This window comes from Erythrolamprus reginae, chromosome Z (assembly GCF_031021105.1).
Source record: "Erythrolamprus reginae isolate rEryReg1 chromosome Z, rEryReg1.hap1, whole genome shotgun sequence".
NCBI classification, from domain to species: Eukaryota; Metazoa; Chordata; class Lepidosauria; order Squamata; family Dipsadidae; genus Erythrolamprus; species Erythrolamprus reginae.
Window position 1 is genome coordinate 88,991,916 of NC_091963.1, and position 25,089 is coordinate 89,017,004.

General features: G+C 43.1%; 1 protein-coding gene across 3 annotated transcripts in view; it reads right to left on the reverse strand.

Annotated features, from left to right (window-relative positions):
* CEP72 (centrosomal protein 72) overlaps positions 1 to 25,089 on the reverse strand; it is a 95,393-nt gene that overhangs the window by 31,131 nt on the left and 39,173 nt on the right. The window contains exons 8-9 of one of the 3 annotated variants that reach the window (XM_070730069.1): positions 17,611 to 17,702; positions 4,301 to 4,433 (exon numbers count right to left, since the gene is read on the reverse strand). The exons of 1 other annotated variant lie outside the window; for it this stretch is intronic. In XM_070730069.1, coding sequence (XP_070586170.1) covers positions 4,301 to 4,433; positions 17,611 to 17,702 — 225 coding nt within the window. The remainder of the gene's footprint in view (positions 1 to 4,300; positions 4,434 to 17,610; positions 17,703 to 25,089) is intronic. One more of the 3 variants, XM_070730072.1, reaches the window with a different exon arrangement.

Genomic DNA, 25,089 nt, shown 5'->3' on the forward strand with positions numbered 1-25,089 from the left:
CGCTGCTGCGCGAAACCCCCATCCGGCCATCATATGGGTCTTCCTCAGAAGCACCTCAGCCTTCTTGTCCTCTGGCTTCAAATTGTCCCCCATCTCAGCCGGAACCAGAGCGTTGGAAACCAGTGTCACCACCGGTGAGTCTATTGGAGGGAATTGTAGGAGAGCCTCTACTTCGTCGTCAAACGTGTAGAACTTCCTCTCTATCACTGATGGCCCCTGGGCTGCCGCCGGATATTGCCACGGTCTCTTAATACTTTGTACAAAAATCTCCGATGCCGGGACATGGTCTGTTTCAGGCTTAGGCTCCTTTAACAGAGTAGAGGATCTAGATGGAACGGCCTGAGATGGTTGGGCCGGATCCTTCAATTCCATAGTCTGTTTTGCCTTATATAGGAGAGTCCTGAACGAAGACTGTTTGAACAGTCCCGCTACCAGCGGTTGTTCTGGAGGTGCCTCATCCTCCGACATATCATAGTCCTTGTCACTCTCCTCCATTAACACTGGCTCTTCAACCTCAGATCCTAAACCTGAAAGGGGCGGTGCAGACCAGAGATCCCGGGTTGTGGCTTGTCTTGGCTGTTGAGGCCCTTGTTGTGCTCCAACTGCTATGCCCTTGGTATAGACATTGGTAAGTAACTCCTGAAAGGCCGGTGGCATATCCTGCCACGTATCAGGGTGATCCCTGAGCCCCGCAGCTGTAGGAGTGAAGGTAGCTGCTGGAACCGCTTTGGCCTGAGGTGAAAAACCCCACACTGGTCTCTCCTGGGCCGCTGATCCCGGCCTACTTCTGGGAATCTGAAGCTGAGTCAGAGCTGGGTGATCAGGAGACCAGTCCCTATCAACCCTCTCTCTTGGGGTTTGTGGGCCAGCAGCCATATCAAGGCCCAGTGGTGGTCCAGACTTGGCCAATGGAGCACTATTGAGGGCGGCCTCTAGCTTTTGTTCAAGGGCCTGAATTCGCCTCTCGGCCTCCTTGATGGCTGAGGAAGATGATTGAGATGATTTTGCCTTAATCTTCCCCTTATCTTTGGGCTTAGGCACCGGGGCAGAGACTAGAGACCCCAAAGCAGGGGTTGGGTCTCCATTGCCACTTGTATCCATAGTACTCACAGTGAGGCAGAAAGGAACGGTAGCAGAAATCAAGCACGGAGCTCTTTATTACTGCTGCTTTCACTGGTAACAAACCACTCTCAAAATGGCCCCCCGTGCCTGCTGTGATGTGCGCATGCGCCTGCCAGCCTCCCCAACCGCTCTTCGCGCCTCTTTCAGGGCGCTGGCAACAACACAGGTGGGGGGAGGGAGGGTTTCCCGCCAGCCACCCAAAATGGCGGGCGCGGATCGCCGCTTGAAGGAAGAGGCGCGAAAGGGCTGCTTGCCCTACAGCCTCCACTGCCGCCTTAATTCACAAGGGGGAATCATGCCTTCGCATTCCCCGCGGCTCGGGTGACCGCCAAACATATGCTTGAAGTAGGGCGACTTCACTTTCCTGTCACCCGGCCGTTGAGTTGCGCGTGCGCTCGGCCGCCGAACATATGGTTGGCGGCAATTAGTCCCTTTGAAGCCTGCCGCGTTGTTTTCAAGGCGGCGGCTGCGGCGCTGCGCTCTGATTGCAAACTGAATTTGCCTTTCTGCTTATTTCCCTCTGGTAAGGCCCTTTGACTTAGGGAAATAAATCGTCTTCGGGGGAACTCCGTGTCCCCGAGCCTCCCAGTGGAGGGGGCGGACCCCCCCACCTTCGGCTCCCAGCCGAGTTTGGCCACGGAGGCCAGTGACACCAGGCTGATCCCCTTGTGGGACGGTACCCTCTCTGAGGGAAGAGGTCTCCTGGGGAAACTTTGATGGGGGAATCTGCCCACGGAGGGTAGAAACCCCTTCCATCTTCTGTAGCACCTGTAGAAACAGAACAAACAAGAAGAGAAATAGTTAAAACAAGTTAAAAGCAAGGTAAAACAATTTAATTAAACATTTCTTTATTACAACTAACTCATACGTCTCGTTACATGGACTGAGTTTTTAAAACTGAGCTCACTGGGGGCAGGCAAGGGGCGGTGCCTAATATTATGCTAATTTTAAACTCAGTCTCGACCAATAGGATTGAGAATAACCCATATTGGACTCTCCTTCCAGATGCAATGGAGAAACATGGGCATGTCTAGGAAGGCCCATGATAGCTCGTGCAGCTGCATTTTGCACGATTTGCAATTTCTGAACACTCTTCAAAGGTAGCCCCATGTAGAAGCATTGCAATAGTCGAACCTCGAAGTGATAAGGGCATGAGTGACTGTGAGTAAAGACTCCCTGTCCAAATAGGGCCACAAATGGTGCACCAGGCAAACGCCCCTTCTCGCCGCGGCTGAAAGATGATGTTCCAAAGTCAGCTGTGGTTGAGGGGGATGCACAAGTTGCGACCCCTCTGTAAGGGTAAAGTCCCCCCCCCCCAGAGTAATGGATGGAGAGATGGAAGTGTCCTTGGGAGGCAGAACCACTCTGTCTTGTTAGGGTTGAACTTGAGCCTGTTAGTGCCCATCCAAACCCTAACCTCCAAATACTTCCACTGCTTCACTGATTGAACATGGGGTGGAGAAACTCCTCCCAAACAGATGGACTAAGATGGGCCCCTGTCACTTTGACTGATTCGTTGTCAGCTGACACTGCATTCCAATTGGAATCAAGGTCCATCTGGATCTGAGCGATTTTTATCTGTGAAAAACTTGAAAGTCCTCAGCACTACCCTGCAAGGATTCTTGAACTCCCCCGTTTAGGAGGGAGCGAGTCACCCTAAATAGAGCAGCTGGGCGGGTTTCTGAAGACACAATCAGAACGACATTATACGCACATCTGGTCATCCTGATCACCACTTTGTAAATCTCTGTATGAGCTTTTACAAGTGTTCGGTCAGATTCATATTTTCTTTTCCTCCAACACTTCTCTAGACATCTCTCTGGCATTTCATCCCCTCAAGTTCCTCGGTGAACCAAGGAGATCTGCATGGTCTACTACCACAGAGAGGTTGCAAAGGTACAATTCAGTCAAGAGCCTCTGCTGTATTCCAGGCAGCAGCAAGTGACTCTGCCAAACTATGTACAAACGAATCTGGCAAAACCCCAAGCACCCTCTGAAAGCCCTCTGGGTCCATCAGGCATCTGGGGCGGAACCTTCTAATCAGTTCCGCTTCCCTACAGGGGAGGATTGGAGCCTTAAAATCCAGCCTTAACAGGAAACGGTCTGACCATGGCAAAGGCAAGATATCTAAGCCCCTTAATTTCAGATAATTACTCAACTGCTCTGAGTGTGCCCTCCTTCATGAGCCAGGCCATGAATTCCTGCGCCAACTCAGAGGATTCACCACGTGACGGTAAATTGAAGTCCCTCAAGACAATAACTCTGGGAAACTCCAGCACCAGCCTGGCTACCTCCTCGAGCAGCACAGGCAGGGCTATTGACATGCAGCTGGGAGGCAGGTACGTGAGTAACAAGCCCACCTGTATCCCTAGGTCCAACTTCACAAAGAGGGACTCACAACCCGATATCTCAGGAGAAGCAAGCCTGCCTAGGCCGGTGGTCCTCTTGGCTATCATAGCCACTCCTTCCCCCTTCCCTGGGGTCATGGGTAGTGCCACATCTGAAACCCAGCTGGGCACATTTCTGAGAAAGGGACCACACCCTCTGGGCCCAGCCAGGTCTCAGTCACACATGCCTCCTCCTCTTGGATGAGGGGAGCTTTATTTACAACCGACCTGGCATTAAGTAGCAGCAGTCTGAGCCCAGTGTGTGTGTGTATATATTTGTTTTCGTAGATTTTCATGGGTACAGGTATAACGGTCTTGGTATATTCAGGTTTCTTCCCGTGTAGGATTTAGAAATTTCTGGCGACATTTCAACGAGGTCCCACTCGCCATCTTCAGGCTGATGCTTCTGTCCTTGTTCTAGGGCAAACACTTCTATAAATACTGGTGGCTGTGTGTGGTTTGATGGCTCAGCAATTGCCTGCTGTGTAGAAACTTCCTGGTGAGTCAATGGGATAAAACCTGGGGTTGTTGATTTAACTGAGGTATGCTGATTAGTTAATGATTGTGGATTAGGGGCAATATCCTGAGTAGTTGGAGCTTGCAGGCTACTTGGTTGTTTTGCAATGTGTGTTCTGAGTCTGGTTTCAGTTTCTATGGCTGGGATACGTTTGTTAATGAGGGCTGGTTTCCAGATATCTGGTAGGCGGGAGGTAGGTTAGACTTACATACATATATACGTACATACATACTAGGCTAGTGCATAAAAAAACTAGCAGGAAAAGCAATCTTACCTAAAAAAATCTCATTGTAATGGAGTGATTTGGAACCATTCCAGTATTTGTCAACCAAGTCAAGTAAACATTGCATGGGTGTTGCTTCACATAATTTTTTATTCATCAAATAGGTTGTTCCTTGAAGTAGTGCCTTAAATGAAACACATATATTACAATTTATTTAGTATGTTCTTTCTTATGTGGTGAAAGCAGATTAAAATAAAAACTATGTTGGTAACTAATTACAGTTCATGTAAAAAATTAAGTTGCAATTTGCTCCTTAACTTTTTCTGAAAAAAATTAAATCTGAAAAACTAAATCTGAAAAAGATGAACATAAATAAATAAATAAATAAATAAATAAATAAGTTTGCGACCACAGTTATGGAATGAACTATGGTTGTGACCAGAGGTTCTACTGTATTGATGGACTCCAGCAGCTAATACATCAATTGGCAGTTTAAAAGTTGTTGGTAAGCAAGTATTAAGTCTGCAGTTGCTCCTCTTTTGCTAGATATTTTTTTTACAGGTGCTGACCACCTGTAAAATTCTTGATCTTCCTTGCCTTTTTTCTCCACTATTTCTCCTATTATCACAAGTTCTTTCATTTCATTTTCTTTTTTGTTATTTTCCATATCCTTTAATTAAGCTGGGTTCTTATTATATTTCTTTGGGTTATCCCATATCTTGCCCAAAACTACACTTTTCTTCCTTGCCAGGTGCTGACCTATTCATTACAGTCTCCTCACTTATGGATTGGTAGAAATACTTCTAATTAGATGGAAAGTGGATATAATGCCTATAATTTGCAATTTAAGATTCATATCAGTTAATCTTGGCTATAGTTGTCATTTGCTTTTTTTAACATTTTCAGTGCTTTCTTGATCTTCCTTGTTTCTAAGTGCTTGTCGTTGAATAGGTTTCTTTTCGTCTTCTTATTCTTCAACTTATTTTCTTGCATATATTCTAGTTTACTAGTTTAGTCTAGTAATCTAGTTTAATATTTCCAGCATTTCCTTGGAAAAATACAGGCAACTTATTCTGTTTGTGTGTGTGCGTGCATACACATGCATGCATTCTATTCAAGATACTCAAATATTCTTTGCTTCAATTTTTGTACTACAGGGTACTTTAGTCAGAGGCCTTTGTTCTTTCTGAGACAAAGGAAAGGGTGTCTGTTTTCAAATGAAAACATTTCTATGTCTCTGCTGGCTTCCTTCACTGCCAATTCCCTTTAATTTGGCTATATAATCTTTTTTTTTTTTTGGCAAGGATTTGATTTCTTTGCCATAGGTAGATCTTTGCAATTCTGCTTGGAGGTATTCTGTGAATATTTTATTTCATATTCTAAACTTATTTATTTATTTGTTTATTTATTTGACTGATTGATTGATTGATTTCTATACCGCCCCCTCCAAAGACAAAGGGCAGCATACAACATATAATAAAAAAACAATAAAATACAATGGTAAATCCAATTAATTAGCTAAAAATCTAACCTAAAAGCCCTAATATTTTAAAAATCAATTGCACACATTCAGATCTCAGCCACTCATATGATTCATCAGCTGGGAGGCCTCAGATCTAATTGCCCCAAGCCTGGCAACACAAATGAGTCTTAAGACTCTTACGGAAGGTGAGGAGGGTGGGGTTGAATCTCTGGAGAGAACTGATTCCAGAGGGCCGGAGCCTCCACAGAGTAGGCTCTTCCCCTAGGCCATGCCAAGCGTCATTTTCTAGTTGACAGGACCTGGAGATGGCCGACTCTGTGGGACCTTAAACCAGTCGCTGGGATTCATGCGGCAGGAGGCGGTCCTATGGATAATCTAGTTCAATGCCATGTAGGGCTTTAGAGGTCATTATCAACACTTTGAATTGTGTCCAGAAACCAATCGGCAACCAATGCAGTCTGTGGAGTGTTGGAGAAACATAGGCATGTCTAGGAAGGTCCATGACTGCTCGCACGGCTGAATTTTGCACAAATTGAAGTTTCCAAACACCCTTCAAAGGTAGCCCCATGTAGAGAGCACTGCAGTAGTTGAATCTCGAGGTGATAAGGGCATGAGCAACTGTGAGTAGAGACTTCCTGTCGAAATAGGGCTGCAACTGGTGCACCAGGCGAACTTGGGCAAATGCCCTCCTCGCCATAGCCGAAAGATGATGGAAGTGTCCTTGGGAGGCAGAATCCACAGCCACTCTGTCTTGTTGGAGTTGACTCTGAGCCTGTTAACACCTATCCAGACCCTAACAGCCTCCAGAAACTGGCACATTGCTTCCACTGCTTCACTGAGTTGACACAAGGTGGAGATGTATAGCTGAGTATCATCAGCATACTGATGGTAACTCACCCCATGTCCTTGGATGATCTCACCCAGCAGCTTCATGTAGGTATTAAACAACAGGGCGGAGAGGACTGACCCCTGAGGAACCCTACAAGGCAGGGACTTAGGAGTCGACCTCTGACCCCCTGCGAATATCAACTGTGGCTGACCAGAGATAGGAAGAGAACCATCATAAAACTTTGGCTCCCACTCCCAAACCCTCTAGATGGTGCAGAAGGATGCCATAGTCGATGGTAGCGAAAGCCGCTGAGAGGTCAAGTAGCCCCTAACCTGGCCCTGTGTGACCAAAGCAGTTTTCATGCTGTAGCTGTTTCTGAATCCTGACTTTTGAGGGCCCAGAAAATCCCAGACCGTTGGAGCTGGAGTGACACCACCTTCTCAACAACCTTCCCCATAAAGAGAAGGTTGGAGACCGCATGATAGTTATTGAATATAGCTGGATCCAGGGAAGGCTTCTTGTAGGGAGCCAGAAAGGACCCCTCCATCAAGGAAGCATTGACAGTCTCCTGGACCCAACTCCTTGTCACTTCCCTGCTGGCCGAGACCAGCCAGGAGGGACATGGGTATAACATACAGATGGCGGAGCTCCCAGCTCCCATGGCCTTGTCCACTTCATCAGGCGTTACCAGATCAATCTCCTGCCACACAACAGGACAAGCTTCTGTCACCTCGACTGACTCGTTGTCAGCTGACACTGCATTCCAAATGGAGTCAAGGTCTGTCTGTATCTGAGCGATTTAATATGTGAAAAACATAATAAAGTTCTCAGCACTACCCTGCAAGGGTTTGTCAACCCCCCTCTGATTAAGAAGGGATTGAGTCACCCTAAAGAGGGGGCTGGGCTGGATTTCGCAAATGCAATCAGGGTGACATGATATGTGCATCTTGTCACCCTGAGCACCACTTGGTAAGTCTTAACATAAGTACTTGCCAGTGTTCGGTCAGATTCAGATTTACTTTTCCTCCAATGCTTCTCTAGATGTCTCTTCTGGTGTTTCATTCCTCGGAGGCCCTCAGTTAACCAAAGAAATCTCCAGGGTCTACTCCCACAGAGAGGTCACAAAGGTGCAATCCAGTCAGGAGCCCACGCTACTGCGGTATTCCAGGCTGCAGCAAGGGACTCTGCTGAACTGTGTACAAGTGAGGCGGTAAAACCCCAAGTGCCTTCTGAAAGCCCTCTGGGTTCATCAGGCATCAGGGGCAGAACCTCCTAATCAGTTCCGCCTCCCTGTGGGGGAGGGTTGGAGCCTTAAAATCAAGCCGTAGTAGAAAATGATCTGACCATGACAAAGGCAAGATATCTACCCCCTTAATTTCAGATCATTACTCAACTGCTCTGAGAGGAATATGATGTTGGGAGTGTCCCTTGGGACTTGGACTCTGAATTACTTGGGTCAGATCCATAGTTGCCATGGTGGCCATGAACTCCTGTGCCAACCCAAAGGACTCACCGAGTGATGGTAGGTTAAAGTCCCCCAAGACAATGAGTGTGGGGAACTCCATCGCCAACCCAGCTACCTCCTCGAATTGCACAGGCAGGACTGTTGACATACAGCTGGGTGGCAAGTACATGAGCAACAAGCCCACCTTGAGTCACCCGTGAGTCAGATGGATTTGTAACTGGCTGACCAATCACATTCAATATGTAGTACTCAATGGAACAGAATTTGTATGGAGGGAATTTGCAATGGAACATCCCAAGTCTCAGGCCTAGTTTTTTTAAGATGGCTCAGAGAAGTCGCTTTCCCTTTCTCTTCTCTTTTTTTACTGTACACATGTGATGGCGCATTAGGTGCCCACTTGATTAGAATGTTTTTATTGTTAGGAAAGGAACCATTTTCTTTGCATACTTAATTTGGTGTTGAATCAGAAAAGGTAATGTGTATTTTGTGGGGTTGCCTTTGATTAAAAACTGTTTCTTTTAACTTTTACATTGAGAGTTTGAATTATTAACAGTGTGGTTATTCCATGTCTGAAGGAAAAGAAGTTTAGCAACATATCATGTTCGCCTGAAATGGAGAATAATTTACTGAATGTCTCTAGTCTAAATCTAAATCAGATTTGTAAATAGGAAGTGTCTCATAAAGAGAAATGGGAATGTATGGGCACAGGTCATAAAGCAGGATAATTTTTATGTGTTGCAGGGACAAAAGGTTCAATGTACCCAAACATTTGGAAATGTAGCACAATATGATTCATGTATTCATCTCTTTCACAGAGATGCCAGCTTCAGTTTTGCAAAAAATGCAACAGTTTGGAGAAGGGTTAAACTTAAAAGAGTGTAAGGAATACTTGGACCATGCGGTATGTAAGTCATCAAAGTTCAAGATATTTCTTTCCTAAAATCCACAAAGTCCAAGATATGTTCAAGAGATTTTATGGTTTTATAGGACAAACCAATATATCTCTCTCAACTCCTTTTCTTCTCCTCTTCCTCTTTAGTAAATCAGCTATCAAAGTTTATTTGTAATCCACTTAGGCCCACATAAAGTATGTTCCCAATAATCTTTCACAGAATATTCCAAGAATTCTTGTAAAATTATTTTAATTTCTTCTTTTCTTCTTTCTTCTGGGTTTTTAAAGTTTCAATGGGAAGTAGGAAGGAGAAAAAGAGGGGGGGGGGAGAAAAAAATCCAAAGATTTTTTATTCAGAATGTTCCCAGCTGTAGCCTGCTTGCTTATTCATTATCTGTTGGAACCCAAGAATTGCTAATTTTGCATGATCATACTTCTTCCACTCTCTGCTCTAGCCTAAACCAATTGCAAAGGTCAGAAGGTTGATCTTATTTCATTTACTGTAATCCACATTCCAAGATCATGTCTATTCAAAAGTCCTTTCACTTCTTAGATGGGTTTTCTGCCAGCAGGTACCAGTAGATGGCACACTTGTTGTTTCCTCTATTCTAGTCTTGTCATTCTTTAATTTAGTGCTTAAAGTTTTCCTTTTTACAGTCAAAAGTTTCCAAATTTAATAAAAGGGGGACAACCAAACTTTACCACAATTAATGCATTAATCTCTTCCTCCTATCTCTTATTTATTTATTACTTGGATTTCTATGCCGCTCCTCTCTGACGACTCGGGGTGGCTTACAACACATAAAAAACAGTAAATTACAATAGCATTAATCCAATCTAATTAAAAATTAAATAGCTATCTAAAATCCCAAATACAGTATTAAAATCAATCACACCCATTCGTACAACGATCATACAAACATTTGTTGGCCAGGGGCCAAGAACTAATCGGCCCAAGCCTGACAACATAAATGAGTCTTAAGACTCTTATGAAAGGCGAGGAGGATGGAGGCAGTATGAATCTCTGAGGGGAGCTGATTCCAGAGGGGTGGGACCCCCACAGAGAAGGATCTTCCCTGAGGCCCCACCAAACGACATTGTCTAATTGATGGGATCTGGAGAAGGCCAGCTCTGTGGGACCGAACCAGTCACTGGGATTCATGTTACACATTTCATTGTAACAAAAATAATAATTTCTTCTATTTCCTTTTTGTTAAATGACTAAAGACCTCTTCATATGCTCTTTGGAACATATGCAACAAAGACAAATTCCTTGAATGTCCAATCACACTTGGCCAATAAAGAATTTTATCATATTTGCCGCAAAATCCAGAGGTGGAAAGTTTATAATTCCATCTCCTATTCTTTAGTCTCGCTCTCCATTAGTTCCAGTTTTGAGGAAGAGCCAAATCTTTTCTTTTAATAGAGTTCAAAAAAATCTCAACTTAAGCACGCATACCACTTGACACTCTTCTTTTAACTTTCTGATCTGGCTGCCATAGCTTCTGGCTCATAATGGACCTCTCTCACTCCTTGCCAGTTTGTGAGAATTTCCTCTGTTTCCACAGGGATTTGCAGTCTCCCTGTGGTTTACAGGGTATCCTCTCTTCTTCAACCATCCCTACAAGATTAGCTAGGGTCTCTATAGACTCCTAATTGGGGGGATTTTAACTATTTTCATGGAGCCCCATGGAGCCCTGTCATATCACCGTGGTGCTAGCTACGCCTCCCTCTATATAACATTGTTATAAAAAAGAAGAGAAGAAGAGTGAAAAACTATATTTAAAAGTATTTTTGAATTGATATATTACAAGCTAGCTGGACAAAAAACTGATAAAGGAATCTGGTGGTGAGTGTAGTTATAAAAAGATTGTTGAAGTTGGGAGGCAACTAGAAGGGAAGGGGGGAGTAGTTGGGAGAGTGTTGTTATTGTGTTTCCCATGTGTTAATATTGAAAGATGAAGAAAACTATTTCAGCTCTCTACTCAGTAACATCATCTGCTGCCCCAAGTCTGGCAAGCCAGAGATCCTTGAATAATTTTTTATTGTAGAACAGAAATTCAATGCAGGGGGAAACAAAAGCGATGTTTCAATCAATACAGGTATCAATGATTAAACTACATGAAAGAATACAAAAAATGGATGATAAAGTAGAAAATATCCAACAAACAATGATAAAGAATGAAGAACGAATTAAAGTAGTAGAGGAAAAAAATCAGAACAAAACAAGAGAAAGGTGTGGAAATGGACCAGAGATTAACTCAAGTGGACAACAGCCTGGAGGCCTCAATAATATCCTTGGAGATGGAAAACCCTGAATACTTCCTAAGATTTCAAAACAGAAAAGAAGAGAAGAGGGAAGACCTCCCTGATAAAATAGTAGAGTTGTTGGCAGAAAGCATTATCTGAGATGGATGAAATTCAGCCAGGAATTGGAATATATATCTAGATAAGGCATTGAAGAGTCTACATACTTATACTGTATATGTAAAGTTATGAATTGTTTCCTTATTCTGATGAATGAATAAGCATATTATTGTGTTAGAATATTAGAACAAAGCAACTAGTTTTTGACTTGCTCATTAAAAAATAGTTTTTTACTTGTTTATTAAATTAAATCTATATTATTAATTGTAGGATATTTAAAATATTTAAGGATATTTAAGATATTGATGAATCTATACTTAAAGAGAAATCTGTTTTGTTTTATATATTGAGATAAGTTTTCTTTTTTATAGTAGCAAGTCTATTCAGTTCTAATTCAGCTCTATTAATTAATATATATATCCAGTTCACTAAGCCTCAGAGCCCTTCAGCAACCTCCTCAGAGCCCCCGACGCTCAACTAATTACCCCACCCTCATAGCACCAAGAGATCTCCCTCCAGCCCCAACACGACTTCTAAGGACCCAAGGAAACTGACTGGTTGCCATTACAGCAAACAGACCACGTGGCCGATCAAGGATACAAGAGATCACGTGACTCTGCTAAAGAACCCGGCAGTGCCAATCAGAAACCCACAACTCCTGCAAAACTTGTCCGAATTCACCAGCCCCCCCCATCCAAGCTACACATACACCACCACCCCCTAAAGATAAGCAAGAAAAGAAGCAAGCAACAAATAACAACTAATTCAAAAACAACTAACAAATCTACAAGAACCAAAAGGGAACTAAAGCACAACAAAAAGACATCAACAGCACCCACCTGAACACCACCAGACACAACTGGACACTGAACCCCAACTAACCAAGATATAACTCTTGACTGCACCCCCACACTCCTACACCCCTCACACCACACTTGCACACACCCTGAAAATATGCCTAGCAAACTAAAAGCAGAACTGCCACCACTGCATTGTACCACACCTACCCTGCAACTTACCACACACATGAAAAATTACCTACAGAGAGAGAGAGAAGATGCACCAACCACGCACATGGAAGACCTACCCCCCACAAGCAAAGATGAAGACGGAACTGACTCCATGGTGTGCTGTAGATTGTGCTCCATGTACACACTACTCCCCTCAAACCTCCAAAACTATACTTGCAATAAATGCAAACTTATCCAATTACTTGCAAAAAAAATCGAAAACTTAGAGAAAAACCTAAAAACCCTGAAACACCAACACCAAAATGAGGAAGACCAACATACTCCCAACAAAGCCAACACCTCAGAGGAGCAAAGCCGATTCAACACCCCCGAGGTAGCAAATGGCTGGACACACATCACCCAAAGAAGAAAAAAGAAACCAAACACCAAACCTCCACCAACTCCAACCCACCTCCTCCCAACCCCACTGCCTACAAGCAGCAGGTATTCAGGACTCCTGGCAGAAGAAAACCAGCAAACTTCCAATAAAGAACCACCAAGAACCAAGCACAACACAACACCACCAAATACCTCCACAACGAAAGCTAAACCCCCCCACCTTAACCCAACCAAAAAGAAAAGGAGAGTACTGGTAATCGGAGACTCAATCCTCAGAGGAACAGAACCTGCCATCTGCAGACCTACCCCCCACAGATCTTACAATCAATCCAGAGAAGTGTGCTGCCTCCCTGGAGCTAAAATTTCTGACATAACGCAAACCCTTACCAAAATATTAAAGCCCACTGACTACTACCCCCTACTGGTGATCCATGTGGGAACCAATGACACAGGGAAAGACATGAATCAAATAATGAAAGACTACGACCACTTGGGCAACACAGCCAAAAAGATAGGTACACAGGTTGTTTTTTCTTCCATTCTACCCACAAGAGGACGACACCCGGCCAGAGAACATAAAATCCTGCAAATAAACCACTGGCTAAGGGGATGGTGTTGCCAAAGGAACTTTGGCTTCCTCGACCACGGCCTACAATATCTCCAAGAAGGGCTTCTAGCAAGAGACAGGCTACACCTCACTAGAGCTGGGAAGAACCTCCTAGGTAATCGACTAGCCCAACTTATCAGGAAGGCTTTAAACTAATTCTGAGAGGGGCGGGTGACCAAACTAAGAGACTGGACAATGAACAAAATAAGGAAGGGGAACAAGTCAAGCCTACAAATAAATCAGAGGATAAAAAATGTCTAGACACAAACACTTAAAGTGCCTGTACACTAATGCACAAAGCCTAGGGAACAAACAGGACGAACTGGAATTACTAATGCACGAGGGCCAATACGATCTAATTGGTATTACAGAAACCTGGTGGGACAAAACACATGACTGGAACATGAAGATAAAGGGTTACAACCTCTTCAAGAAAAACAGTCAAATAAGAAAAGAGGTGGAGTTGCACTATACGAAAAAGACCACTATACTGTCACAGAGCTATACCAATCCAAAGAAGATAACTCCCTAGAAATCATATGGGTTGGTATAAAAGAAAAGAAGTGCAAAAGTACAATTGGAGTATACTACAGACCACCAAACCAATCAGATACAATGGACAACCTCTTTACAAGCCAACTAACAGAAATATGCAACAAGCACAGCACAACAATATTGGGAGACTTTAACTACCCCGACATTAACTGGAAAACAAAGTCAGCACCAAGTGGAAAGTCTGATTTCTCACCAGTCTTGCTGATAACTTTCTAACCCAAAAAGTGGAACCAGGAACCAGAGGGACTGCAATACTCGACCTAATATTAACAAACAGGGAAGAACTGATAGAGGGAATTGAAGAAGAAGGGACACTGGGTGAGAGTGACCATGTCATTCTCAAATTCAACATATTATAATCACCAACTGTTGTACCCAACGCCACTAGAGTCCCAGACTTCAGAAAAGAGGACTTTAACAAGCTGAGAGCAAACCTGGAAAACAAAACCTGGAAGGAACTTCTAAAGGGTAAAACCACACAGGAAGCCTGGGAGGCCCTGAAAAACAGTATCATAGATGCCCAAAACAATACAATCCCCATGAAAAAGAAAAACAGGAAAACCAAAATGAAACCAGCTTCGCTAAACAAAGAACTCGCAGACAACATAAAAGAAAAAAAAGCCAAATACAAAAAATGAAAAGAAGGACTCATAACCAAAGCAGAATATCAGCAAACAGCCAAAACCTGCAAACAAAAACTAAAAACAGTAAAGGCCCAACGCGAGCAATACCTTGCAACGAAAGTCAAAGACAACAAAAAAAGTTTATTCCAGCACATAAACAAGAAGAAAATCAAGGAAACAGTCACTACACTAAAAAACGAAGACGGTAATGAAATCACAGACAACAGAGACAAAGCATAGCTGCTCAACACCTACTTTGCATCAATCTTCACACAAAATGGAACCACCTACCAACCAACATGCAAGTCTGCAACAAATAGCCCCGGAACCGAACTCAACATAGACAAAAACACAATAAGGGACTACTTGTGGGAGCTCAATGAGTACAAATCACCAGGGCCAGACGGACTTCACCCCAGAGTCCTAAAAGAACTGGCAGACACCATTGCGGAACCACTTCTCCTCTACCAAAAATCCTGGGCCACTGGAGACCTTCCAGAAGACTGGAAACGAGCTGACGTAGTCCCCATCAACAAAAAAGGTAAAAAGACTGACCCAGGCAACTACAACTACCTTTCAACCATGGAGCTCTACGGGGTCTAGTGCCGCAGAGAGGTTGCAACGGTGCAATCCGGTCAAGAGCCTCCGCTGCACCCTTGTTCCAGGCCACAGCAAGAGACTCTGCCAAACTGTGGACGAGTGCATCTGGAATAACCCTAAGTGCCCTCTGAAAGCCCTCTGGTTCATCAGCTTGTTATATCTGTCACAATAGTTCATACCGGACATAGCTTGTGCAGTAAGCATCTTGAGTCGCATTACTGCTGCACCTATGCAATTGCATTAGATGGGTATAGAAAGGATTCTCAGATATTTGAAGGGAACTATGAATTGGGTCTTCAAATACAGGTATCTGAAGGATTGAAATTAAAATGTTATGTAGATAGTTATTATGCCAATGATGTAAAAATGAGAAAATCTAATTCTGGGATTGTGGTATTGTTTGGAGAGACTTTTATTGGTTGGAAGTCTAGAAAACAAACAACTGTAGCCATTTCTACGGCAGAGGCAGAATTGCTCAGACGTAACTGGGGACCTAAAGCTGTTAAGGGTTTAAACATAAAAGGATTTTAAGGATGCTGCTGCTTGCATTAAAATGGCAACAGGTGACGAGTAAAGAATAGAAGCAAGCCAGAATCTCGGTCTCCTACATAGTGGCTAAACGATTAAAAACCAGGGTGCATGAGCATAAACTAGAGGTCTGACACCAAGAACAGCGCTCCCAGAACTGGACCCATATGGAGGAGCAGCGCCATGAATTTAACTTCCAGGAGACTGACGTTCTGGCCCAGGATGAAACAAAGGGAGTCCGTCTCCTGAAATTGTCTGGTTTTCAAATAAAACTCCCTTAATAGACACACCAGCATATCAGGCATTAAGATACCAGTAAAGACCTAGGGGGGATGGATCATTAGGGTTAGATGGTGATCTGAAAAAAAATCCTCCCCCCCCCCCCCAGGCATAAGGAACAACCTAATGAAGGTGGAGCAAACTCCAATTGCATGCAGGAGAGCATGCTGGAAGAGCACAGAGAAAGGGTGTGTGTGTGTGTAGAACAATGCAGACCAAAAACACAATCATGGGGAAAAAAGATGCTAGAGAAGGCAATGTGGGTACCTAAGGAAGGAAGGAATAACAACAAGGGAGAGAAGTGGTGATTAGCATACCCCAAATATTGCCTCATAACCCTACTTCACCCTCTGGAGAGAGAAAGAGGCAATACGCAAAAGAAGAAGAAGGAACAGCAATTCTACATTACTAAGCTAGCAACAGGAGGGAAGGAAGGGTGTGGGCCTGTGACATGGGCAATGAGCAAAGTGAGCAGCATTATATAAAATCAACTGTCTTCAATGGGGATTTTAACACTCTGAAGATGTTAGTAGAGGACTAACAAAAGCTTAGTTAATTTTAGTAGGTTTGAATCAATTTTAAACGTTACAGAGATTGCAATGGCTGTTGCCTCATTTATATCAAATCCCAGTAAGGGTGTGGCTAGCTGATGAGGCCAGAACAAGGCCAAAATGGTGCCATCCTAGTCTCCCTTAATTTTAAAATTTCAGCAAAAAAATGTGATACATACATATATATATTATGTATGTGTATATATATATATATATTATATTATGTATATGTATGTATGTATGTATGTATGTATGTATGTATGTATGTGTATATATGTATATATGTATGTACATATGTGTATACACAAGCGTGCACGCACGCACACACACACACAATTGGGGGGGGGAATCCCCTGCCAAAAATATAGTAAGAAAAAAGACTTCCTCTTTCATTCTCAGTAAGCTTATTCAACATTAACAATTTATCAATGTCAACCAGATATATCTGCACTCCATTCATTTTAGTTCATTAATCAGTAAAAATTAACAAAAACACCTACTAGCATAGGTGTAAAATCCCCCTTTCCATTTTGTTTAAATACTTCTCATCCCTCTCTCAAGGACTTCACAAACACTTGGATGAAACATTTCCTTAAAAAATGTAGCATGTGTTTCAATAATTCACCTTCAAAGTTTTGTTTTGCATTTGGAATTAGCACTTAAAATTTTCTTTCAGAATCATTAGACCTGGGCCTTTTGCTTCATAAGACAATTAGCACCAGCAATTGAGTGCTGGGTGGGGCAGTGGGCAATCATGGGTGCTGAGTGGGGCTGGCAGCCCTCTTGATAAAGGTTACCTTCTTTATCTAATAACATATTATCTAATATATTTATCTATCAACACAGGTCCTATGTTGTTTTATCTAGTGTATTAGGGTAGGGTAGTTTAGTTTTATCTAGTGTATTAGGGTAAATCAGGATCACACACAAGCTATTTTTTGTCTATAATGCCCCCACATCTGCCGAGAAGAGAAAACTGTGGATGTTAGTTTGCCCTGCCTCCATAAGAAATCCAGACTAGGAAATACAAGATCAGCTTCCTAGTTGCTAGCATATACTCTGCATTTAACCATTTGCTGACTGACCTACTCCTAGTTAAAAATTTATATCAAATTGCACATACTGTATAAGTACATTCACATACACATAGCACGTAAAACATTCTATGGGATCCAAATTTGTACATATCTCAAATTTGTACATTTATTTAAAAAAATAATACAGATAACTTACACCTCTGCCATTAAATCTCTGTTCTTTGTATCTACATGCTTTTTGAACCGGTTGAACCATTTTCTGTGAAATAAGTAATGATTCATTCATTCCTGATGGGGCAATGAAAAGAAGAAAGACACAGCTATTTAAAAATTGCTTTAAGTCAGTGGTTCTCAATCTTTCTAATGGCACAACCCCTTAATACAGTTCCTCATGTTGTGGTGACCACCAACCATAAGTCTAGCACCAATTCTCCCAACAGAGCTTACATTGATTGGTAGGAAGGTCAGAGGGATACCCCCAATGTTGGTTGGATGGTAAAAATATGTTCCAAGGCACCAGAATTGCAGCTTTAGTTCCTAAAACAATGGGAAATTTGTCTCTTCCCATGGTCTTAGGCTAAAATGACCAGATATCCCACTTTCAGTGGGACAGTCACGCTTTTTGATCATTTGTCTGGTGTCCTGCTCCGTTTGAAAAATGTCCTGCTTTTTTTTCTCCCAACCAGCCCCCTTGGGAAGAGGCTGGAGGGAGGTGATTCCGTGCTCCTGCTGCTGCCTCGCCCTACCCGCCTCTAACCCAGCTTGGCTGGAGGTCTCTGCGGGGAGGAAGAGGTCTCTACGCATGAGAAAGAAAGAGTGAGAGGGCCCACCGAGGTAAAGGGGCGCCGCGGCGGGGGCAGGTGAGGCACGCACTTGCTGTGGGGGAGATGGTGGTGCTGGGCACTTGGCAAAGCTTTGATTGCCTTGGCGCTTCTGGAGGCTCCGGCCAGCCTGAGGGCAACATCCAGACGCTTCTCTCCAGGCTGCACGCAGTCAGTCTGGGCACCTTGGCATCCGCCGAGGGGGAAGCACAGCGTTGCTTTCCCTCACCTTTGAGCTGGCGGAGCCTGCCTGAGTGCGCTTGGGGGCATCCTGAGGCAGGATCCTCCCCTCGCCACCCATTTGCCCCCCACCCTCCAAGCCCCCATTTGGCCGAAGGAGCAGGTGGGGGGAAGCGGGGGGCACCCGAGTGGAAGGAGGCTCCCGCTGAAGGGCCTGACCCGAAGGGGGGAAAAGTGGGGGGGGAGGCTGGACCCGGCTGTCTTTGCGTCTCTCTTCCAGGAGCTGGAGCGCATAGTGAGCCCCAGGGTGGGAGCTGGGTTCATGGGGGGGAGGCCCTTAGGGAGAAAGAGGAGGGAGGGGAGAAGAGGAAGGAAGAGTGAGGAAGAAAGAGCGAGAGGAAGGAGAGGGAGGGAGCAAGAGAGAAAGAGAAATAGAGAGGGAGAAATAGAGAAAAAGAGAGGGAGAGAAAGAAAGAGAGGGGGGAAAGAGAAATAGAGAGAAAAGGTGGGATGAATAGAGAAAAAAAGAGAGAAAAGAGGAAGGGAGAAAGAGAAAGAAAAAAAGAGAGAGAGACAAAGATATATATAAAGGGAGGGAAGAAGAGAGAAAGAGAGGGGGAGGAAAGGAGGGAGAGAGAGAAAAAGATAGAGGGAGGAAGGAAGGAAGAGAGATAGAGAGCAAAAAAGAAAGGAAGGAAGAAAACGGGACAGAGAGAGAGAGAGAAAGAAAGAGGAAAAAGAGAGAAGGAGGGAGGGTGAGAGAAATGGAGAGAAAGGGAGGGAGAGAGAGAGAGAGAGAAAAAGAAATTGGTTTGCCACGCCCCTCCCCCCCCCGGCTCAATGGTTTCCCTCTTTACCAATGCTAAAATCTGGTCACTTTATCTTAGGCAACCCCTGTGAAATGGTCATTCAGCCCCCAAAGGGGTCCTGATCCCCAGGATGAGAACCACTGCTTTAAGTGAAACATCTGAAATATAGTAGTTAAGTTATTCAATTTTGTTGGATTAAGAGTGACTAGAATTAAGAGTTGAAACATTCAAGACAGATTATTTTAATAAAAAATAAACCAATTTATTTTGGAGATACAGAAAATTAATTAAAGAAATAAATAGGTGGTGGCGCTCCTTGGAAGAAGCCGATTATATAGGCCCTCAACACTGAGCACATGTAATATGTTATATGTTGTGCGTGTGTTTTATATTATAAAAATCAATAAAAATATTATTTTTTAAAAAAAAGTCGGGTTTCAGGTCCGGCTGGAGCACGGAAACTGCTTTGGTGGTGTTGATGGATGATCTCTGGTGGTGCCTGGGACAGGGGTTTATCCTCTGTGTCCTGGTGCTTCTTGACCTCTCAGCGGCTTTCAATACCATCGACCGTGGTATACTTCTGCGCCAGCTGGAGGGGTTGGGAGTGGGAGGCACTGTCTTTCAGTGGTTCTCCTCCTACCTCTCTGGGCGGTTGCAATCGGTGTTAGTGGGGGGTCAGAGGTCAACCTCTAGGTTTCTCCCTTGTGGGGTGCCTCAGGGGTCAGTCCTCTCCCCCCCTGCTATTTAATCAAATCAAATCAAGCGTGTTTTAGATTTCTAACAAAGCATCAGCAGTTTCCAAAGCAGCCCTGAGCAAAGGCAGAAAAGCAACTTACAGTGATACCTTACCTTACAAACTTAATTGGTTCCGGGACGAGGTTTGTAAGGTGAAAAGTCCGTAAAACAAAACAATGTTTCTCACAGGAATCAATGGAAAAGCGATTAATGCATGTAACCCCAAAATTCACTCCTTTTGCCAGCCGAAGCGCCCGTTTTTGCACTGCTGGGATTCCCCTGAAGCTCCCTTCCATGGGAAACCCCACCTCCAGACTTCCGTGTTTTTGTGATGCTGCAGGGGAATCCCAGCATCAAAAAAAATGGGCGCTTAGCTGGCAACGGAAGTCCGGAGGTGGGGTTTCCCAGTGAGGGGAGCCTCAGCGAAATCGCAGCATCGCAAAAACACCAAAGTCCTCGAAACCCAACCTCCCCTGCTGGGATTCCCCTGCAGCATCGCAAAAACATGGAAGTCTGGAGGTGAGGTTTCCCATGGAGTGGAGCCTCCGGGGAATCTCAGTAGTGCAAAAACAGGCACTTCGTTGGCAAGTGGTCTGTAGGTGGGGTTTCCCAACGAGGGGAGCCTTTGCCTGGCAACGGAAGTCCGAACGCGGGGCATCCCAGCGGCAGCAGCAGGTACGTAAGGTGAAAATAGTTTGGAAGACGAGGCAAAAAAATCTTAAACTCAGGGTTTGTAACTCGAAAAGTTTGTAGGATGAGGGGTTCGTAAGACAAGGTATCATTGTATTTGCCTTTGGCCTACTACAGTACAAAGACAAAATAAAGGACGTAAACACAATTGTAGTATGATTGTTGGGGTGTTTTTGATAAACCCATCTATAGCCTTCTCATTAGTTGTTGTTGTTGTTGTTGTTATTATTATTATTATTATTACAGTATTATTATTATTATTATTATTATTATTATTATTATTATTATTATTTAGATTTGTATGCCGCCCCTCTCCGAATTTCAATTTCAATTTATTAGATTTGTATGCTGCCCCTCTCCGAAGACTCGGGGCGGCTCACAACAATAATAAAAACAATATTCCAGCGAAAACAAATCTAATATTAAAAAGCACATAAAACCGAAGACTCAGGGCGGGAGTTATCTCTTCCTACTAGCATGGGGATGCCAGGATGTCTACTATACCAGGGATCTCCAACCTTTTGGACCTCAGAAACTATCAAAGTCTTGCAGACCGCTATGATTTTTTAAAGTTAAATAAATTTGTAAAATAATAATCAGAACATTTCCATTTTATTAATATGAAATGCACCTATTCAACAACAAAATCATAAATGCTTATTATAATAACATCATAAATGCTTATTTAATCATAACAAAATCTTTACAGGTTGTTTTTATTTTTTAATTAGAACTTAAAAGAAAAACAATACAAACATATAAAAGAAAGTAACAAAGCATATGTTCATTTTTACATTTTACATTTCTGTTCCATCGAAAAGAAAAAAAGATATCTATGCATATGAATCCAACTACCACATTATTAGTCTATCGCTATAATACATTTCATTGGTGGTATTATTATTTGCAATTGCTATTTATTTCTATTTACTTTTTTTTGTTTACGTTTGATTTCTAGCCACTTATTAAAAAAATTCTATGCGGTAAATAACTCTCTTGTCTATTCTGTAGTTCATATGTAAACCTTGACATTTCAGCGCTGTCAACCAATTTGTTAATTATCATGTTATATGACAGGAAGCTTCCATCCTCCCAAGTCTGTGCAAATGCTAATCTTGCGGCCGTCAAAATGTAAATAATAAGGTAATAATTTGTTTTCGTATAGTGTCCTTTAATAATTCCTAATAAATACATCTCAGGTCTTAACTCTGTCGCATTCTATCATTTCTTTTATCCAGGTTTTAATCTTGATCCAATAGCTTCTTGTCATTGGGCAAGCCCACCATAGGTGGTAATATGTGTGCATTCTTTTTTACATTTCCAGCATTGTGTATTAAGATAAATGTTAATGAGTCCAGCAGGAGCGAAATGCCAGCGATCAAACATTTTGTATAAGTTTTCTTTGTAAGGGGCTGATAGTGTCAATTTATAATTTTCTTTCAATAGTTTGTCCTAATCTTCTAATTGCATCACATACCCCAAATTTCTCATCCAGGCGATCATATTTTCTTTGACCATTTCCTCTAACTTGTCATACTGTAGTAAGTAATTATACATTTTCGTTAAAAAATTGGTATATGATCCTACTAAGATTTTGTCCATTGGGTTTAATTTTTTACTTATGCCATATTCTTCTAAATCTGTTTTACATCTACTCCACAATTGGAAGTATAGTAGCCAGTCTATGGATTTCCCTTCCACCTCTAGTGTTTGTCTAGTCTTCAGGTTACCTTCTTTATCTAAACAACTCATCATAGATCCTTACTTGAGTTTTATCTAGTGTATTAGGCTAAATCAGGGCTTCCATAGTGGATAACCACCAAGGTATTTCTATGTAATGTTTAGTTATAATTTTCCTCCATATATGTAGTAAGGTTCCTCTTACTGCGTGGGTTTGGAAGTGTGTATGTTTAATATTCTTTTTTTCCCCAGAGGTGGGTGTGCCAACCTTCCTGAATATTGTATCCTTCCAAATTTAAAATTCTCTCATTGCTAAGTGTAACCCAGTCTTTTATCTAAAGTAAGGTTGCTGTTGATGGTATGTTTCAAAGTCAAGTAGCTCAAAGCCCCGTCTAGATCAATTGTTTTGCAATATCTTATATTTAATTCTTGTTTTTTTCCGGCCCATATAAATTTGGATATTGCTTTATTTATATGTGTAAAGAATTATTTTCCCAGTTTTATGGGTACCATCTGAAATAGGTAAAGCCATCTAGGTAAGATATTGGATTTTATTGTTGCGATTCTCCTGATTACTGTATTTTTCGGAGTATAAGACACACCTTCTTCCTCCCTAAAGGAGTCTGATAATTTGGGTGAGTCTTAAACTCTGAATGTAGTTTTTTTCCCAGCCCTAACTAGCTGCTAACAATCTTCCCAGCTCCTACCTTGCAGGCTCCTTCATTGTTTCTCCCCCCCTCCCCCCAGCAATCTAAGAAGTTCTAGATATGCAGTAAGGCTTCCAGACACCTTCGTCCATTTCGGAGTTCTCTCATTCTTGAGGAAGGGTGGGAATGGGGATAGCTTCTGTCACATGTTCTCTCTCCCCCTCAGCAATCTCAGAAGTTCCGAATGTGCAGAGTGAAAAACCTTCCTCTCAATTTCCCCTCTCGTGTGTGTGTGTGTGTGTGTGTGTGTGTGTGTGCGTGTGTGTGTGGCAAGGGGGAGAATCGGGACAGGCAGTCCGGGAGCAGGAGTTCGGGGAAAGAAAAAAAAAGACTGCTGCTGCTTTCTTCCCGTGCAGCCAAAAGCAAAAGGAGCAGCAGTCTTTTTTTTTCCTTTGCCCCAACTCCTGCTCTCGGCCTGCCTGTCCCAATTCTCCCCTGTGCTGCTTGGTTGCTCTGGACTGCTTGTGGGAGCATTTGAAAACGCACCCCTGCCTGCAGGATCGATGCTTGCTTCCTCTTCCTCGCAGGCAGGTGTGCGTTTCAAATTACTGTAGGCAGAGCCCAGTCCTGTGGGGTGTGTTCTTCTTGCTTGTTCTCTCTCCCCCCCGACAGAGCTACAAGTCCCAGGAAGAATGTGCGTGTCCCAGACCCCAACAGCAAACCATAAAATTCATATATGTTTATGTTTTGTTTTTAATTTTCTTTTGTTAACATCTGATTGGCTATACAAGGTTTATAGAACCTTGGTTTATAGAAAAATGTATAAAGAAAGAAAGAAGCACTTTGGCATAGTGGTTAATAAGTTAGAAATATAATTGTTGTACTTTTTGAAGGAACATTAAGGAGGGAATTTAATTAAAAGAAAAGTATGTACCTGGATGACAACATTAGAAGAAAACGTTTTTGCAACTTTTTTGATGATTGATATTAGTTACTAACAAAATACCGCATTTTATTCATGGAAAATTAGATGGTACACTGTATTGTCTGAATGTGTGTTGAGGGACATTTTTTAAAAAAATTAACCCCCCCCCCAAAAAAGTCCTTCCTTCCTCTGTCCCTCCATTCATTTCATTCTTCCTTCCTTCCTTCCTTGTTCCCTCACCGCCTACTCTGGGCGCAATCCCCGCCTTGGCGGGGGGCGCTAGCGATAGACACAGGCAGTGGGGAAGGAGAGAGAGCTGCTGCTGCCCTCGGCACTGCCCACTACGGATGGGCCAATGCCGAGCCTATTTGAAGTTCGCGGCGGAGTGCTCAGCCTCCCCACCCCCCAGGCGCATGGCGGGCTGGCAGTGGAACGGGGAGCAGGCGGCGCGAACCTTCACTGGTGCAAGACTTCCCCGCAATTTCCTTGCTGCTCCCCACCCAACTCCGATGCCCATCTCCCCTACCTGCTAGAGGGAACAGTGGCCAGTAGCACAGGATGCGGACGCATCCTGTGCTCCTGTCACCCACCTGCGGGTCGGATAAATGGCCTCAAAGGGCCCTATGCAGCCCATGGGCCATAGTTTGGGGACCGCTGAGCTAGAGGAATGGGAAAAGATTTGGAAAGACAATTGCAAATTGACAATATTGGTACTATACAGAGAGAATGAATATAAGATGCACTATGCCCCGGCAAGGCTAGTGCCCAAACTTGAAAAGTGACTGTTGGAAATGTAAGTCAATGCATGGTACTTATTATCACACGTGGTGGTTATGCCCAGAAACAAGGAAATTCTGGATCATGATTCAAAATTTGTTAAAAGAGACATTAAAGTATGAATTAGAATTAAAATCTGAGACATTCTTATTAGGAATAATCAGAGGACAACACAAAAAGGCTAATTATTATCTGATAATACATGTATTAACTGTGGCTTGACTGGTTTTCGCACAAAATTGGAAAAAAGAAAACATACCAATACTAGAATGAGCAAAGTGGAGTAAACTTATAGTAGAGAATAAACAGAATAAACAGGAAGAATATTATACTGTGTGGGATAAATTTTATAATTGGATTGATGGAAAGAAAAAAATAAAATAAATGTAAATTCAACCAAAAAAAGAGGAG